The sequence below is a fragment of the Gekko japonicus genome, unplaced genomic scaffold (assembly GCF_001447785.1).
Source record: "Gekko japonicus isolate JY-2015 unplaced genomic scaffold, Gekko_japonicus_V1.1 scaffold1322, whole genome shotgun sequence".
Taxonomy (NCBI): Eukaryota; Metazoa; Chordata; class Lepidosauria; order Squamata; family Gekkonidae; genus Gekko; species Gekko japonicus.
In genome coordinates, this window is record NW_015172044.1 from 426530 (window position 1) to 445806 (window position 19277).

General features: G+C 43.0%; 1 protein-coding gene across 2 annotated transcripts in view; it reads left to right on the top strand.

Moving 5' to 3' along the window:
• Window positions 1-2074: 2074 nt before the first annotated feature.
• The window catches only part of SYT12 (synaptotagmin 12), a 93146-nt gene continuing 75943 nt past the window's right edge, over window positions 2075-19277 (top strand). The window contains exons 1-5 of one of the 2 annotated variants that reach the window (XM_015420706.1): window positions 2075-2108; window positions 3712-3905; window positions 3987-3988; window positions 7590-7604; window positions 9155-9530. In XM_015420706.1, the coding sequence (XP_015276192.1) occupies window positions 2075-2108; window positions 3712-3905; window positions 3987-3988; window positions 7590-7604; window positions 9155-9530 (621 nt within the window). Of the gene's footprint in view, window positions 2109-3711; window positions 3906-3986; window positions 3989-7589; window positions 7605-9140; window positions 9531-19277 lie in introns of both variants that reach the window. The other variant, XM_015420705.1, reaches the window with a different exon arrangement.

Consider the following 19277-nt stretch of genomic DNA (forward strand, 5'->3'; position numbering starts at 1 on the left):
TAACGGTTGATGGTTGGCTGGGAAGGAGATAGGGTTGCTACCTCCAAGACAGGTACAATGCCATAGACTGTACCCTCCAAACCAGCCATTTCCTCCTGGGGAACCATTGTTGCCAATCTCCAGAGGAGGGCTTGAGATCACTTAGAATTACAACTGTTCTTCAGATGGCAGAGATCAGTTCCCCTGGAGAAAATTGTAAGCTCTGTGTCATTATACCCTGCTGAGGTCACCATAGCAAATTGACGCTGAGTGCCCAAGGCCAGGGCACCCGCCCAGAGCCTCTTTCTAGATCTTGTTGTATTTATTTCCACAACAGGCCTTATTCCTAGTTAAAAATAAACTTGAAAAAAATATACATGTACAAAAACATACACAAAAGTCTTCCTGACTGTTTTCTTTTTTAAAAAAACTTGGCATAGGAAAGCTAGTATTCTCATTCCCATGTTGCAGATCTGATTCTGACTGTTCCCTGGAACCTTGTTTCCCATAATGAGAGGTTTCACTGGTGTGGTGAGAATCATTATGAACTGTGTTGGTGCTACTTCACCCAGGGCTAACATCAAAGAGTAAAAAATATGTGGGTGTTTCCAAATGAGTGAAGAACCAAAACGATCAACCCCATTTTGTTTAATCCGTCTGAGTAATGTAACTGAATTGGAAAAGTGTCATATATTGTTCAAGTACTGTATTGCTCTGGGATGTCCCTTCTTCCACTTCCTCCTCCACCTCTGCCTCCTCCGCCACTTCTCCTCTCCCTTGTCTGCCACCTGTCTACCTGAGATCACAGCCCAGTAAGTGGAGGCGAACAATAGAGAGGAAGAGGCTCTATCAGCTCCAGTGGGCATCAAAATAAATGAATGCAAGAATAAATGAAATGGCAAAGAACAAAATGTTTGAAACGAACGTTGAAAATGTGTATGGGATTAGACTTTATTAGGTTTTGTGACATGTAATTTAGTTTGTTGGAGACTGCATCCATTAAGTAATGAGTCCAAAGTTTCTTGTACCATATTTGTACTGAGGGCGCCTCTTTCTCCTTCCAGTACAATGGTATTGCTGTTTTGGCCGCATCTAGAAGGACTTCTATTGTGCATCTATGTACCCTTGAATTCAGATTTTCAGGCCAGGTATTCAAAAACAAGTTTTCCGGTTTTAGTGGAATTTGGACTGAGGTTATGTCTTGTATCATGTTTAGTATTTCTTGCCAGAATTTCTTAATTTTATCACACTGCCACCAACAATGCGCATAACTTCCTGTTTGGTTACACCCTTTCCAACACAATGGTGATTGGGTCGGAGCTATATGGGAAAGTCTGAGTGGAGTGAAAAATGGTACCCAGTGCTGGATTATCTGTCACAAAAACAATTTATCTCATCTGATTGGTCTCAATACCACAAATGGATATAAGATTAATGTAATGACTAGTTCCGCAAAATCTCATACTTATTTACTTATTTCTTCTCCACTAGCTCTAATATTTCACATTAAATCTTCCAAATGGTCGAATGATATGTAGTAATTGTTATTGTAAGTTGATAATAGAAGTTTCCTTTTCTTTCTTCTCTTTCTTACCGCTCCAATAGTTCAGATTGCTTCCTAATGTTTCTATTAAGTTTACGCCAAGTCTGTTATCTTTCTACAGAAAACATATTCGGAAGTGTGATGAGTAATGTATTGTAATTCTTTGAACATGTTATAACGTTGTACATACTCAGGAACTATTTACAGGATGTGAATGTAATTGGAAGATTAATTGTTCACTGTTTGAAGTGTTAGAATTGTTAAAAATTGGAAAAAAAACATTAAAAAAATTAAAAAGAAAATGTGTATGGGGAAAAGAAATGTCTGTATTTGCGGGAACAGATGTAGGGGATTGCTATTCATTCTTTGTTGATGAGCTTAGAATACAAGCCTGTTGTCTTGGAAGATCCTGTGAGTTGGTCTGGCGTCCATGCAGAGCCCTGGTGAACCAACAGCACTGTCCCAGCATCATCCAATTATTTCACTGTCACTGTTTCATCACTCTTTCTCTCTCACTTTTTAAGGCCATTGCTCTAGCCCAGGATAGCAGCCATGGACAGCAACACTGCTCAACACCAACTCAGTGGTAAGTAATCTGAAACACTGATGAAATTGTTAGGACTTTATTTGTGGAGATTCTGACTCTGTATAAGGCAGCTTTTTCTGTTCATGTACTTTCCCCCCTCTTAATGTAGACCAGGGGTGTCGAACTCATTTGTTATGAGGGCCAGATCTGACATAAATGAGACCTTGTTGGGGCGGGCCATGGGTGTCATAAAATGTAACACCAGGTAGCGGAGATATAAATTTTATAAAGGACACAAAAGCAAAGTTTTTTTTTTACTTAAAATAAAAACATGCTGAAAACATTAGCACTCTTGCAATATTTTGTTTATTTAACAGTGTCTGATAACGGACACCTCTTGCTCTGAATTATTGCATCAAAATGTCTGTGCTGTTGCAATCTTGAGTATGCTGTTCAGGTGCGTATCTGTCAGCTGCAAACCTACGATGACGCAGCAGCAGCAGAACTGGAAGAAGAAGCAGAAGACAGCCAGTTCCACTGCGGGCCTGATAGAAGCCACCCGGGGGCCTGATCTGGCCCCTGGGCTGCATGTTTGACACCCCTGATGTAGACCTCTGGGTTGGTACATGTTCTAGTTAATTTCCAGCCTCTTTTGGCTTAAAAGCCATTGAGGAATTTTCTCTTGCTTCTGATAAGACTAGCATCACGGCTGTGGGCAGCTCTCAGGAAATCCTTTTCTTAAAAATATGTTGTCTGGGAGCCACTGCTAAGACTTTTTTCTTTTTTTAAAGGATCCATCCCATCTAAGCAAGTAGGGACAGTGAGGGCCGCAGAGCCATCCACTTCCCAGTAAAGGGCTGTATTCTTCCAACAGGTTTCTAGAGGTTTTTCAAATTGGTATCTCTGAGAAGTGAACAGAATGCAGTGTACTCTTACCTGCCTCTGAGTCTTTTAGAAAGCGTCACAGGGGGAAATCCTGAATAGTATAAAGTTGAAATCTTGGCCATAAATCTTTGTTGAAAAGATGATTGCAGTGCAAAGACTGGTGAAAAGAATGATTTGGATAAATATGGAAACACAGTGTGTGCAGAGTAGACTGCCAAAATGTGAAAGATTATTTTGCAAAACCATTGATAAAAGAAATGTATTTTGATAATCATCAAAATAAAAATAGATGCATTCTAAAAGCTATGGAAATCCAAGGTGAAAAATGCAAAAAGATTTCATAGAAACACCTAATGTTTAGCAAAAGTTTGTGTCAAAAGAAAATATACATTGAGTATAAAAATAAAATACCTGCATTTCCCTGTATTCGAAGTTCCTTCTATCTTTTAAATTAAAAATCCATCCATTTTTTAAAAAGTTTATACAGAGGCGCTACATTTCTGTTTTGACAACTAAAAATATGTTGACCGTTCTGGCAGATTCAGTCAAGAAATGCTGTATATCTGTGGAATAAAATTTAAAATAATCTGTGCTAGGTATTTCAACTTCTTTCTCACATTGGCATTACTGACTTATTTTAGAAAGCTCTCATATAGAAAGCCATTCTTTTTTTTCTTTTTCTTTTTTTTTTTTTTTTAATACGCTGTACATGCATGTATATCGGGGTAGGTTTGGTTACATTCTTCTCTCATATGACTGTGTTGTTGTTTTTTTGCAGTCATAAAGAGTCCACCTGGATGGGAAATAGGCATCTATATTACTGGTGCACTTGCTCTGCTGGGAATAATTGGAGTAAACCTGTGGAAAATGTGGAAATCTGGCAGCTACCCTGCACCATCCCCATTTCCAAACTATGACTACAGATATCTGGAGCAAAAGTATGGGACTACATATTCTCAGATCAAGCAAAAGGTAAAGAGCAGTTGACTGTGAAGTTGTTGAGGAATCCATAAGTTAACCTGTGTTCTCAGGCCAACCCTGGGCTAGCGAGAGAGGTCTTTTATTTTTGTCCTGCAAAGGACTCTGCTCCCAGAGAAGGAAAAGACCAGACACATCTGCAAACTTATGAATTTTACATAAACCTGATTTTCTAACATAACCCTTCTTCTCTACAACCAATTTTCAGGGATCCACAAAAAGTTACATTTTGTATATAATTCTCTAATGCTTTATTTTCATTTCAACAAGAAAAGCAGTAAGGTTATGTCAGTATGCCACCTATTGCTATTATGTTCTCTTTTTGCTTACTGCTTTTCTTGTTGAAATGAAAATACAGAATTAGAGAATTATATACAAAAAGCCAGCCAGCCAGCCAGCCATCATCCCTGTTGTGATATCCACATTTGACCAAGAGCTCTCCCTTGAGTTCAGGATCTGCATTTCAGGTTAATGCAATGCAAACGTTCTGCATTCGTGGGACAGGCACAAAGATGGAAGCATTTTTTGTGGATGACTCACAAGTATAGAATCTTTCTTCCTGAGACTTGCAAAAGCCTGAACCTGCCTGAGCATTTTTGGAAGTATTGTAAGGCCTTTTAAACATCTAGGATTGGTGGTGTTGGCCAAGGTTAAGTTATTAGGTGGGTAAGGCTTGGATATTTTTTTCATTTAATCAAATTTTATTCTCTCATGTCATAGTGATTTACCCTGTTGTTCCCAGCTAAATTTAACCTGTTGTTCCCAGCTAAATTTAACCTGTTGTTCCCAGCTAAATTTAACCTGTTGTTCCCAGCTAAATCAGAGGATTTAGTATTTGAAAACAACACTTTTCTGTATAGATAAAGCAGTCAGTTTTGTTTTCTACCAAGAATGTTGACATATCACGACCGCTATGTCATTGATCATTGTGGAGGATGTATAGGGTGTTCTAGCACAGATTTAATTGGGACTTCTAGTTCAGTTTGGATTTCAGTGACACATAAAGGCATGAAGGTTTGGTCTCTGTGAGGTTTGGTCTCTGTGATCTGTTACAGTAACTGCATTGTCATCATGTTAATGTGAAGTAGTAATGTCAAGAGATAAGTGAATATGCATTAGATTTTCATTTCAAATCTTATATGCATTAGATTTGCCTGATATCAAAGACTGATGCTGGTCATTCTGATTTGGGCCATTTGCAGTGTTCCCTCTAAGCTGAGTTAGTGTGAGCTAGCTCACAGTTTTTAAACCTCTGGCTCACACATTTTTCTCTTCGCTCAGGAAGGATGGCTCCAGAGCAAGCTAATTTATGCAGGAGCCAAATCCCTCGCTCACAACGTTAATGCCAGTGGCTCACAAAGAAGAATTTTTGCTCACAGGACTCCACAGCTTAGAGGGAACATTGGCCATTTGTCCAGTTCATAAAGGCTGTAAACTGGACACTTGGTGTGTGTGAGGGGTTGTACTTGGCTGTAAGATATATTTCAAATAGGGCCTGGAAAGTCCCTTAGAGAAGGACTTCATTGGAAACTGGTGATAATCCTTCTATTGACTTCAGCCAAGTATAGCTGTTTGTCTTCTGTGGATAGATTGTATACATCTTCTGGGAATCAATACTTGAGAATGTTAATACTTCCTCTTCAAAACAAGTTGATATCAATCTTGGCAATCACTGACCTTGGTAAAATTTGCTGCGTATCGAAACCATCACAAAAATATTTGGAAATTAAATGCTTTGATGTCCTCTGATGGTGTACATAACAAGTGAATCACTGTTTAGCTGAATTTCATGTCCAAATTAACATGTATTTTATTATTCTAGTAGTTGTTCTATTTAATATATATCTCCAACTGTAGAAACAGATGAATGATTTAGTGCTTACATGCCGGATTGGCCTAAGTGTTTTGATATTCTATACTTGATAAAAAAAAATAAACATGGGCTGTGATCACACGCACCAGTTGAAGCGGAGGGGAAGCGAAGCTATTCCCACCGGAGGAATTTGACCGGCATTTGCGAGATCACATCTCCCTTCGTAGCTGCACCTCCGCACCGAGCGCCCCCTATGGGTATGCGATGATGCGCATACTGCAAAAGGGGGGAAACGGCACCATGCCGGGATGGCTTGATCAGACCCTCCCAACGGCATGAGCGCACACTTGAGTGATCAGACAGGGGAAAGTTCATTGGAACCCGTTTACTACCGGACTTCCCCCAGTGTCTTTAAACTCTGCTTCCATGGCGGAGCAGCACAGGTTGCCAACAACTGCGGGACGCTTCCCAGATGTTGCTGTCTGATCACGCCCTTTAGATCCGTCGGGCATTTGCGCCTATGTTGGATCTATGGGCGTGTGTGATCGCAGCCATGTTTTAGATTTCCTTTGAACTTAATATAGCATTAATCCTTTCCCTCACGGTCTGGCTATTTGCCTCATAAATAGGAATAACTGGCATGTTTTGATTCCTGTATCCCCTCCAGAGACAGGCAGAACACTGGCAGGAGAAGATGTGCTGGGGAACAGAATTGGATGCAGTTCTAAAGCCTTCAGTAGGGCTATTAACACCGGCAAACACAGGAAAACTCCAGGCTGCATAAATTGAGTTATTGATTCTCAGTCAGAGCTAATATATTCCAACAGAGGATGAGGACTTAATGGCTTGAAGCCATAGTTATAGTCACCTTGTTAGAAACAGTCTAGATTACTAGCATAAAAGATAGTCATGTTCATTATTGTTTACGATATAAAACCTGTTGAAGTCAATAGCAGACTTTCTTATGATTTTGGAGGATCAAGCTTTCTGTTTAATAAACACCAAGAAATGCATACTTAGTGGTATTGGCTCTTCATTTCACTCAATGAGGAATTGCACAGAAGTTATTTTCAGTTCACACTGGTATTCTGGAGACACTTTCATTGCAATTCACCTGAGTCCTATTCACGCGTGTCCCCCTTGCACCCCCAGTTCAATGTACTGTGTAAATTCAGGAGTTATTCCTGGAAATACTATTATTACTCTAATAATTATTAAATTTAATAACGAATAAAATATCCAGATGGGACAGCCATTAACTGAATTTTGTAGAACAACAGAAGGGAACGCAATAATGCAGGTGCCTAAATTATAAAGTAGGAAAGACATGAAGACCACTTGGAAATGTTAAGTATATTAATGTTAAGTATATTAATAGTGAAAACTGTGTCTGAGGAAGTGTGCCTGCGCATGAAAAATCACCTTGAGTAAAACTTTGTTGGTTTTAAAGTTGCCACTGGACTCAAACTTTGTTCTAATGGTAAAAACTGAAAGTAATGTTTAAAGGATACAGAGTTCTAGAAAAGTGGCAATTTTAGTCTTGCACCAGATGCATTATTGTAATTGGACTCCTCTTTTTCTTGTGCCTCCTTAAAAATGAACCAATTGTGGCAGGAACTTTCATGAGCCAGAGCTACTTTCTTACGTGCATGAAGTGTTTCATTCAGTTCTTCAGTGTAGCTGAACTTGGCTGAATTTGGTATGCCATGAGTTCTGTTAAAATGTATATTCATTAAAAAGATGCATTTTATTATAATAACAAAAAGTTTAAAAACAATTTCAAAACTAAGGGGTTTGCCATGAGAAGTTCTTTGACATCTCCATGTAACCAGGCTCACCAAATTATGGGCAACTTTTAAATTAAGAGCTCCCATGTGGAGGTTGCCCTGTGAAGCAAGGGTTACTAGCAGCTTCTGGGTAGCAGCCATAACACAAGATCCAGAGTAATGTAGGCTGCGGTCACACGCAACATTAGCCACGCAAGAGATATGGAAGACAAGCGGAGTTTCCGGTCGCGATCTCACCAGCACATCTGGGAAGCGTAGCGCTTCCGTGGCACAACTGAGGCTTCCTGCCGAAAAAGCGCAGCAAAAAACTAGTACCTTGGAGGTACTAGTTTCCAGAAACTGCGGGGCAAGGGCGGACGTCTGATCGCGTTTCCGGTGGTATCCGGCGCCCGCCCATGTCCCCTTGCGGAAAAGGGTTTTTTTCCCCTCACGTCTCCGTGGATGCGCACACGCACCCAACGGAGCATGCGCATTCGTAGTGTACACAAAAAAAGAAAACCAGTTCGCCGCGCCGCGCGCTTCTTCATTGCGCGCAGGCGTGTGTTGTGATCGGCACCTCTCCCTTGCCATGGAACCTCCACAGTACCTCCACAGAACCTCCACAGTAGGTCTGATCGCTTTACTGCATGTTAGTTTGCCCCGGGGCAAACAGCCACACTTCTCCTCTGCAGTTTCCTGCCCGTGTGACAGGGGCCGTAGTATAGCTGTTAGAGTGTGAGGTTAGGACCTATGAAACCTGGATTCAAATCCCTAAAGTTAAAGGTAAAGGTTCCCTTGCTCGAAAGCCAGTCGAATCCGACTCTAGGGTTGCGGTGCTCATCTCCGTTTCAAAGCCGAAGAGCCAGCGCTGTCCGAAGATGTTTCCGTGGTCATGTGGCCAGCATGACTAAACACCAAGGTGCACGGAACGCTGTTACCTTCCCACCGAAGCGGTACCTATTTATCTACTTGCAATTTCTTGCTTTCGAACTGCTAGGTTGGCAGGAGCTGGAACCACAGACGGGAGCTCACTCCATCATGCGGCACTCGGGTGCCGAACTGCCAACCTTCCGGCCTGCACTTCAGCGTCTTAACCACTTGAGCCACTTAACCCTACTCAGCCACAAAACACACTAGGTTGTCTTGGGCCAGTCATGCTCTCCTAGTCTAAAGTACCTCACAGAATAGCCATGGCAGTAAAAGGTGAGGGGGAGACATATACATTGGAGAAGGAGCAGAATAAAGTGGAGAAATAGGTAACATTTACTGTCTTAAAGTGTTCCTAATATAACAATATGTCTGCATGATCACAATTTTCAATTTGGTTTCCATATCCTTCCATTTTCCCTTCCAGTAGGAAAATACTTTTCAACGATGGAAATAATTCCTTTGGAGGGAGCAGATGAGGAAGCTGCCTTTCTAAAGTTCAAATCATCTTTTTGTACAATAAATCTCAAAAATGCCATTTTTAAATTTTTAAATTTTATTTGAGGACATAAAAGCTTTTTTTCATTCACTCTGCTTGGATATGTTCATATTGCTAGTTGTATAAGCTTTGGGCTCACACACAGTATTTATACACACTAGTAAACCATTCAAAGGCAGTTATGAGTAAACACTTGTTGTGCTGTTCTCTCTTCTGGTCTGCAGAGAGGTATGAACAGTTTCCGAAAGGCTGGAGAAAGGACATCTCCTCTTTGCAAGCCAAGTTTGAAAATGGATGATACCTTTGAAAACATTAATGAGTTGGGCACGCTGGAGCTGATGAACAGAGACCTTGAATTAGCACCATATGGACCCTTGAAAAAATCCATCTCAACGGACTCGCTTAGCTCCATCTCCTCCATTGGGAACAACTTTGGCCAAGAGTTCATAGTGGGTCAAGTGGAAGTCAATATGGAATATGATGTGAACTCCAACACCTTGCATGTCACCCTGCTGCAAGGGAAAGATCTCATGGAGAAGGAAGACGTCAACTTTGAGTCCTGCTTCGTGCGCATCAGTTTGCTTCCAGATGAACAAATTGTTGGCATTTCTAGGGTAAGTTTTTTCACCATCCTCTCTTGTACTTGGGGGTGCATTACCAAGACTAGCAATGGCTTAGGTCCTGCCCATGGCTATGACAAGTGGTGATTGTATTCTGATCATGTAGATCAGTATTGCTCAAGTGAACATATTTGGATGCATTATGCTGTATTGTTATTTAGTTGTAAAGTTGTTTTGGGCAGTGGGATTTGGGCTCGGGTTCTATGTCAATGTGGCCTCTGATTATAGTTGATTGTACGACTTTGGCTGATCTCTGGCATTGATGTCGGTCTGAGATTGTTTGCAACAGAGACTGGCTGACTTTTGTGTTGTGTGTTGAGGAGTTTTGTTGCATAACACAAACCATCGTACTTTCGGGCTTGTTCCTCCTCTACTTAAGTTCTGTTTGCTTCTATGATTACCTTCAGCAGATCCTTTAGGTGAACTGAGATATTTGCTGTGACAAAGGGCTCATCCACAATTGTTGTATCTAATTACTGCTTACAGAGAACTTTCTGACAACAGTCTTCAAGCTGGCAAGTAATTTAGCACTTTCCTCACATCTCTTTCCATTGGCCTTTTTCTGGTTTGGAACCTAGTATAAATGGCCACTAAATGCAGTTCACTGCAGGTGCCAAATGTAGACGATGAGCATTTTTAAATTCACACTGTTATTTTGCTGGATTTATGGTTTTTATGTTAAATAGCTTAACCCTCTCCTCATACTAGCAAACTGTGTTTTGAACAGAAGACATTAGAAAACGACCAAACTTTCATAAATGGTCATGGAAAAATGATAAAACCAATTATTTCTAACATTGTATCTGTGGTATTTTTGTATCCCAAGAAATAACTCTCTGTCGTGAGGTAATATCACGTTATCAGGAGGGAGAGCTATTTCTCCAGAGTGATTATGCTTTCTTGGACTGGTATTTTCTGTGAACACTCCTCCTCCAAGTTGGGTAAAAATGCCCCCAAAGTCAAAGTCAGTAAATTTCTGGGGTTGTCCCAGATGGTCTTATCTTTACAGAAAGAAAACTGTAAGTGGTAAGTAACTTTACTTAGAGGCACTGTTTACTAATGTGCAGGTGGCAATGTCAGTAGCAGGGAGGTTGGAATTTATTGTACATTACTTTAGGTGCGCTTCAAACAGAGAAGCAACTAATGTTTTATAATAATAAAATGAATGAATCCTCAAAATCAATAAAATGTGATTATATATGTTAGCCTTCTAGTGTAGAATGAATATTTCCAAGTTTATTTTAAGTTAGCTGACCCTTCTGGCTGCCATTGGCTTAGCTGCTCTGTTGTCACAAAACATGGCATTTTTATGTAGACTTATGAATCTTCCTGCTGGCTGTCTTGGGCAGGGAGGAAGCCTTTGATTTTGCATTCCATGGGCCACTATTGCTAAACTAAGCAACTAACATTACCTAATTGCATCCATGGCTTGTGGTGGTGGTAGTGGTGAAGAAGAAGAGGAGGAGGAGGAGGTGGTGGTTGGATTTATACCCCACCCTTCACTAGGAGTCTCAGAGCAGCTTACAATCCCTTTCCCTTCCCCTCCCCACAACAGACACCCTGTGAGGTAGGCGGGGCTGAGAAAGCTCTCTGAGAACTGCTTTTGAGAGAACAGCTCTCAGAGAACTTGTGACTGACCCACAGTCACACCAGCAGCTGCATGTGGAGGAGTGGGGAATCAAACCCGGTTCCCTCAGATTAGAGTCCATGCTCTTAACCACTACACCAAACTGAGTGTACATGCCGCTTCCATGGCAAACGGGAATTTCCCACACACACTGACGTTTACGCATGCGCATGATCATTTGTGCGCGGAGTGGGGAATCAAACCCGGTTCCCTCAGATTAGAGTCCATGCTCTTAACCACTACACCAAACTGAGTGTACCCTGTTGATGCAGGTCAGTTGCATCAACTTTCTTTCTGGAAAGGGACAGGCTTCCTTTGTTACTTATGAGACAGGCTAGGGCAAGTTATACACCATCACCCATTTTTTCTCCTTTGAAAGACTCCAGTCATTTTCTGTAGTTCAACAGAAGTATAGTGAGGGTGTGCTTTGCACAGTGTAGCAGTGATGAATTTGCTGAGTAGGCATAGGTTGTCAGAAGCAGTGTGATCACAGAATTAGAGAACTGTAAAGCTGGCCTTGACCTAATGTTCACCTAGTCACTCTCCTCTTCACCCTTCTCCTAGGCAGATCCATCACACAGTGCTGTCAAATATTCATGTACCCTGTTTGCTTGCAATTACAGTCAAATATGACACAAAAGCAGTACAGCCTGTGGTGAAGCTGAATTATTGTATATCACAAGCAGAAATCTGGAAGGGCGGAGATGTACTAATGCATGTTGTCAATGCATTTGCCATTGTAGTGTATTGGCTGAGGATGCATTTTCTGGTACTCTTGTCATTTATCATCAAGATGACAGGTTGGAGAAAGAGCGGAGGGATAATGTGCTTAGGAGGATAGTTGTACAAACCAGTCCAGTCTGTTGGAGATGAAGATCTGGGAGTTTTAATTGGCAGGAAGCATGCTGGATTGTCATGTATCAGTAGCTTAGTAGGTACTGCAGCCAGATATTTGAGATGTGTGTGGTGATATACATACAAACTGAAAAACATATGGGTTATACAGTCTCATTCGGACCTATAGGTAGAGCAACCTCGGCAGAGGTACAGGGAAAAAATGATTAAGAAGAACCATTGCATTCTGATGAAGTGAGAGAAATGCCCATGTGCAAGGAACCTATGCACGTGGCTTCTCTTCTTGAGTCAGGAACCCTGTGTGCGCACAGAAAGCAAATGCCCATGTGCATTGTAGTATGTGGCATCTGTTGCAGCTCCAGTTTACGGTATTAGGGTTAGGGTGATGTGATGTGATGTGATGTGATATGATATGATACGTATTTATTTCCATCTGTATGTGCAAGGCTAGTGAAAATGTGTGCTCCCAGTGTACTCTTTCAGCTGCATTTACCGAGGCCATAGTATTCTGAAGTACATTAGGAAAGAATGATCCTAACACTGGTTAAAACTTGGGAGTCCTTTAAATGTTACAACAGTGACATTAAAGCGTCACAGCCATAAGTTCAGATTCGGCCGTCGCAAATCTCCATTCAGATTTTCAAACAAGAAGAGCGCAATGTCTGCTTCCACATGGGGATTTCTCTCTGCACGGGCAGTAAGAAGCTACTGCAGTAAAGGGGGAGTATCTATATGACATCTGTGCATGACTCGTCTGACTCCAGTTATTCCCCTTTTCTCGGGAAAAAATTAAATCCTCATTTTTCCAGTTTAAAGAGGGAAACTATGGGGGTGGCTTCAGGAGGAATGTCCATCTGGGTATTTTCCATAGCCATGATGGACTTGGGGGTGGAGTAGACCTAATGTACTGCCTCCAAAATGACAGAGCTAAGCTCCATCTTTCTCTGGTGGTCCTGGGTGTGGGGCACTCCTTACTCTTGAGCTTAATCCCGCACATGGAGCGCCCCAAGACCTATAAGCAGGGATCACCGAGCTGGGCATAATTGTGCCGATAATGCTCAAGGGGACGAGGAAGACGAGTTGCAGGCCGGTAACGTTGGTCATCCTGAGTCTGTTCCCTTATCTCCAAACGTGATGGCCTTCTTTTAGAAGAGCCATGAGGGAGGAAATAGCGCATTTCTGTAGATCAGGGGGCCATGGGGGTCTAGATCCTCCTCCCCCTCGCCTTGGAGGCACAAGAACAGAGGAAGCTGGCCCACCAAAGCTGCACAAAAAGGGTTCCCCAAGGAGCACTTCCTATTTGATCTGCCTTCACGTGAGAGGGATAGCCTCTCACGTGTCTCTAGTGAAAAGGATGGGGGGGGGATTTTCATCTAATGACGATGAAGAGGGGAAAACGATTGTCACAGAACAGCCCTTTAGATTTTTCAAGGGTGAGGATTTTCAATATTTGCTGTCTTAGTACCCTATCAGCGCTCAATATACAGGGATCCCAAAAGGCAGGGGACAAGAGTGCTAATGCCCAAGGGCAGACAGATGGCACAGAGATCACTGATGAGTTCTTTCCTCCAGCTGATTTCTCAGAAAAAGCCTTTCCCTTCCCTGATTTCTATGTGAGAAAGATGAAGGCAGAGTGGCCAAAGCCCACAACAAACAAACTATTTCCAGGATTTATTAATAAGTCGTACCCTTTGATATCATCTGCTTCAGATCTTTTGCAGGTACCTCTGGTTGATGCACCAGTGACTGCCCTGCAATCCTCTGGGTTGCTCTCTGAAGACAGACATGGCAATTTAAGAAACAATCTTGACAAGTGGGCGGAGTTTGCATTAAGGAAATCTCATGAGGCCACTTCCATGGCAATCAAGGCATCCGCTGCAGCATCCACAGTGTCTACAGCAACCATTGTGTGGATGCGTATGTCGATACAGATGTTACCAGGCAGCAACCACAGACTACTGGAGGGTGCCAACAGGATCTTGAATGCTATCTCCTATACTGCCGATAGTATACTAGACACCACGGTCTTTGCTTCCAGGGTGACGGCATCAGCCGCCGCGCCCCCCGCCGCATCGTCTGGCTGTGAGTTTGGCCTGCAGATTACCAATCTAAAGCCATCATCACAGCATACCCATTTCAGGGAGGTAAGCTGTTCGGGGATCCACTGGAAAAAATCTTAGTGGAAACCCGCGACCAGAAGAAGGCTCTACCCAAGACCATACTGCTTGGTGATAAGAGAGCAGTAGGCCCCTCTTCTTTCCGTTCGTACCATACTCCACCCAGGTTTTGGCAAGACAACAGGAGACCCTCAACAAATAGCCCTTTTGTCGCGGAGGCTTCAATAACAGGTTCTCAGGATCCACTGGCAACAGACCAGACAAAGGGGATCGGGACCCCAAAGCCTCAAAGGCATGATTATCTAAACCCAGCAGTGGGGGGGGGGGCATCTGCTACATTTCAACCAAGCATGGTCCACCTCTCATCCAGACATCTGGACAAAAGATATTTGGCACACAAGGATACAAGATAGAATTTCGCTCAATTCCACCTCAGCGTTTCATCATTTCTCTGACGAACAAAAAACCAATAAAGAGAGACAGAACCAGATCTGCGATAAATCACCTATTGGACATTCAGACAATAGAGCCTCTCCCTGTAAACGCACAAGAGACCAGGGTCTACTCCATCGTCTTCACGGTCCCCAAAAAGAATGGGGATTGGAGGGCTATCCTAGATTTGAAATAATTAAGCAGATATGTTGAACCCAGACACTTTTGCATGGAGACCCTCAGATCCATTGCGGAATCCTTACAACCCGGGGAGCGCCTTTCCTCCATAGACTTGACGGAGGCATACATGCACATTCTAATCTTCATACACCATTGGAGATTCCTACATTTCTGTGTGGGGGAGACTTATCTCCAGTTCTGAGCCCTGCCCTTTGGTCTCTCATCAGCTCCCTGGGTGTTTAGAAAGATCCTGGTTCATCCGGTAGTTTGTCTTCGAGAACAAGGGTTTCACGTTCACCCGTCTTTAGACGACATTCTAGTCCGTTCTCCCTCACGGGACCAATCCTGGGAAGACATGGCCAAGACACTCCAGACAACTACAACTATTTTTACAGCCATACGAAAACTCTGTTGCCTTACAGGTAGATCTTTCCTTGAAGGTACCTCTCCAGGTGAAATTAAGTCTGCGCTGGTGGACCAAGCTGAGCAATCTATCTCAAGGCAAGTCCTTTTGGATCCAGGACCGGATCCAGATTTTCACCGATGCCAGTCTATCAAGCTGGGGGGCCACCTTACGCCATCAACCAGTGTAGGACAGATGATCCATAGCAGAAAGGAGACTGCCGATCAATCTCCTGGAGCTTCAAGCCATCAGGCTGGCCCTTCAACACTTCGCCCCTCTGATCAGGGGGAACCACATCCTTGTTCAGACAGACAACATCTCAGCGAAGGCTTACCTCAAAAAACAGGGGGGCTCCAGGTCCTTAGCCTTACACAGGGAAGTGACTCAGTTATTGAATTGGGCAGAATCCAATCTAACATCAATCAGGGCAGAGCATGTGAAGGGAGCCATCTACACCCAAGTGGATTGACTGAGCCACCAAACAGTCCAGGAGGATGAATGGTCCCTACACAAGAGAATTTTTCGGCTCATAGCAGCAACACTGGGAACACCACAGGTAGACCTATTTGCCTCTCCACTCAACAACCAACTGAACAGATTTTACACCAGATATTTTCATCCCCAGGCAGAGGCTATGGATGCCCTTCTGTCCCCTAGGTCCGAGGGCCTACTCTATGCATTTCCTCCTCTTCCTGTACTTCCCAAGCTTCTCTGGAGGATATGAGTTCTAAGGGCAGAGATCATAGTGGTGGCACCGTACTGGCCTCATTGTCCTTGATTCACATCACTACAGGAGATGGTGGTGGCTCCTCCTCTAACCCTTTCAGTCTCAGAAGACATGCTGCTTCAAGGCCCGATTTGGCATCCCAGGCCAGGGTGGTTCTGCTTAACCGTGTGGAGATTGAAATGGACAAGCTTTCAAAACTAGGCTACAAAGAGCCAGACATTGATAAGATAATGTATGTATGTATAATGGCCTCTAGAAGGCCATCTACCTCAAGTATCTACAATACTACTTGGAAGGCCTTTGTCTGATGGGCTCGGCAGAAGAAAGTTGACCCATTGCATCCAGAAATTAGATCACTACTGGAGTTCCTACAGGATGGTCTAGTAAGCGGTCTCAGGGCAGTGGCCCTCAAGAGACAGATGGCGGCCTTGGCTTTGGTCCTGCCCTGGTACAATGGTCTTCCTGTCTCTCAGCACCCTGACATTCACTGTTTCCTCAGAGGGGCATCATTCAAAGATCCTCCTCAGAGACATAGGTTTCCGACTTGGAGGCTTAATACCGTCCTCACAGCTCTTACGAAGGAACCCTTTGAGCCGATGAAGGACATTCCGCTCAAATTCCTGAGGATGAAGACTTTGTTCTTGGTAGCCATTACTTCAGCCAGGAGGATTTTGGAACTAGGTGCTCTGTCGATTCAGTCACTGCTCTGTGTTTTTCCCAAAGACAATATAATTCTGAGAACAGAACAGATCCCACCTTTTGCCCGAAGGTCAATACTAAGTTTCACAGATCGCAAGAGATTTGTTTGCCATTCTTTTCTCCAAATCCATCCCATCTGAAGGAAAAAGTTTGGCATAGACTGGATGTGAGGAGAGCACTCAAATGCTATATTCTCAGAACAGCCTCCTTAAGACGAACAGAAGCTATGTTCATTAACATTTCTCCTCGTCACACAGGGAGAAAGATGTCTAACTCTGCCATAAGCAACACTATAAGGTCCTGCATTGCTGAAGCCTACAAGAGTATGAAACAACAAGTTCCTGTGGGTATCACGGCCCACTCTCTTCACAGTGCTGCAACAAATGCAGCCTTTGCCAACAGGGCATCAGTGGAGGAAGTCTGCAGGGCTGCCACGTGATCTTGGTTATCCACACTCCTCAGGCATTACAAAATCAATGTGTATGACTCTGCCAATGTGGCATTCAGGTGGAGAGTGCTGCAGTCTGTTCTGACTCTTGATGATGACCACCCTCCCCAAAATTAGGGACACTGCTCTGGGAGGTCCCAGAAGATGGCCTCCACCTCAGAGGGAGAACGACCATTGGCTACTCACCATGAAGGCTCCTTCTCCTCTGAGGCTTGGAGGACATTTCGTCGTCATTTCTTCTATCTACTATGCTGTTCTTTCACTCACTATGTTTAAAAAAAAGATTACGTGAGAAAGGGGACTCACCTTTTTCTTTCTGTTCCATTTTTTGTGATTTTGGCTATACTCTTGTCATTGATGTCCAAGTTCTCTTTTTTAGAGTGGTTATGTTAGTGTATTGCTTTCGGAGCACCAGAACTGATCCGAGGCTGACTCCCACCACAGGAAACAGGAAGTAATTGAAATTAGTCCTGCCTCTCTCTAATACTTGCCGGGAAACGTGGGGGGGAGGCGTGGCTGTTTGCGGCGGCACAGTGTGTCCCGCTGCAAACACGATCAGACACGATGGCAGTTTCCTTCATTGGTGCACGTTCCCTGCGCGCTCCAACGATGCAAGAGGAGCGCGCTGGAGCGATCACACAAGGAGAGTCCGGCAGCAGCCCGTCACAACCCGTTTGCTAGTGGACTTTTGGAGGTAGCTTTTTACTCTGCATCTTCGGCTGGCTGCGACAGGTGCACTACGCTGGCCAGATGTTGCTGTGTGATCATGCCTTTATAATCCGCCCAGCATTCGTGCCGCTTCCGCGGCAAGTTCTGCGTCTGATCGGAGCCTAAGTGATGGATGGGAATCACAGGCCTCAGAGGAGAAGGACCCTTCACGGTGAGTAACCAATGGTCCTTCTGCAGGGGCAGGGTGGTCCAAAAAACTAATTAAATAAATAGATAAAATGCTGTAGTAAATTTGTATAAAATGAATTAAATTTATCATTTTAAACCGATTAGGGCTTTTATTCGGAAATCTATACCAGTTATCGAAATGTCTGTTATAATGCCACATTATATATTCATAGCAGAACTTTTCAGTTACATGTTTCTACTCTAGATCACTTGCACTTCATGAAATTGCTGAGCGGTCAGGTTAGAACGGATAAAAGGAAGTCCTTCTTCACCCAGAGAGTGATTCACACATGGAATTCACTGCCACAGGAGGTGGTGGTGGCTACAAGCATGGACAGCTTCAAGAGGGAATTAGATAAGCACATGGAGCAGAGGTCCATCAGTAGCTATTAGCCACGAGGTACAGATAGGGGCTCTGGGGCAAGTGATGCTCTGTCATCTTGGTGCTTGGGGGGGAGGCAACAGTGGGAGGGCTTCTAATGTCCTGGCCCCACTGGTGGACCTCCTGATGGCTCCTGGTATTTTTGGCCACTGTGTGATACAGAGTGTTGGACTGGATGGGCCTTTTTTTTTTTTTGGTAAACAAATTTTATTTTCTCAGGAATACAACATGTACAGTTAAAACATTTCATTCTATCAATTGTCTACCCCATTCCCAGTTCCTCCCCTCCCTCCATTGGCTTCCCGCAATGCTTCCACCCCTGCTCCAAATTACTTCGTATCATCAACTATATCGATTTCTTATCATTACAATCTAAAGATAACATCATTTGACTTAATATTGATCTAACCAGTTCCTCCCCTCCCTCCATTGGCTTCCCGCAATGCTTCCACCCCTGCTCCAAGTTACTTCGTTTCATCAACTATATCAATTTCTTATCGTTACAATCTAAAGATAACATCATTTGACTTAATATTGATCTAAACATATTAAGTTTTGTTTTACATCCCAGTTCTTTTCCAGATATATTTTAAAGTCACTCCATTCTTGAAAAAACACTTCGTCTTCTTTGTTATTCAGTTTCTTCGTAATTTTATCCATCTCTGCCATGAACAGAACTTTTTGAATCCAGTCTTCAATTTCTGGCACTTTCTCTGTTTTCCAAAATTGTGCATAGATCATTCTCGCTGTTGTGATTAAGTACCAGAATAAAGTCTTTTTAGTTGTATTGACTTCTTCCATTTTCAGTCCCAAAAGCAGAATTTCCGGCGCCTTCTTGAAAGAGCAATACATCATTTTATAACAATTCTCTCTAACATTGGTACAAGGCGATATCTTAATAGAATTTTTCCACAAATATTCCCAGGTTTCAATAGACACTTCCTTATTCATATTTATCGCCCATTTTATCATTT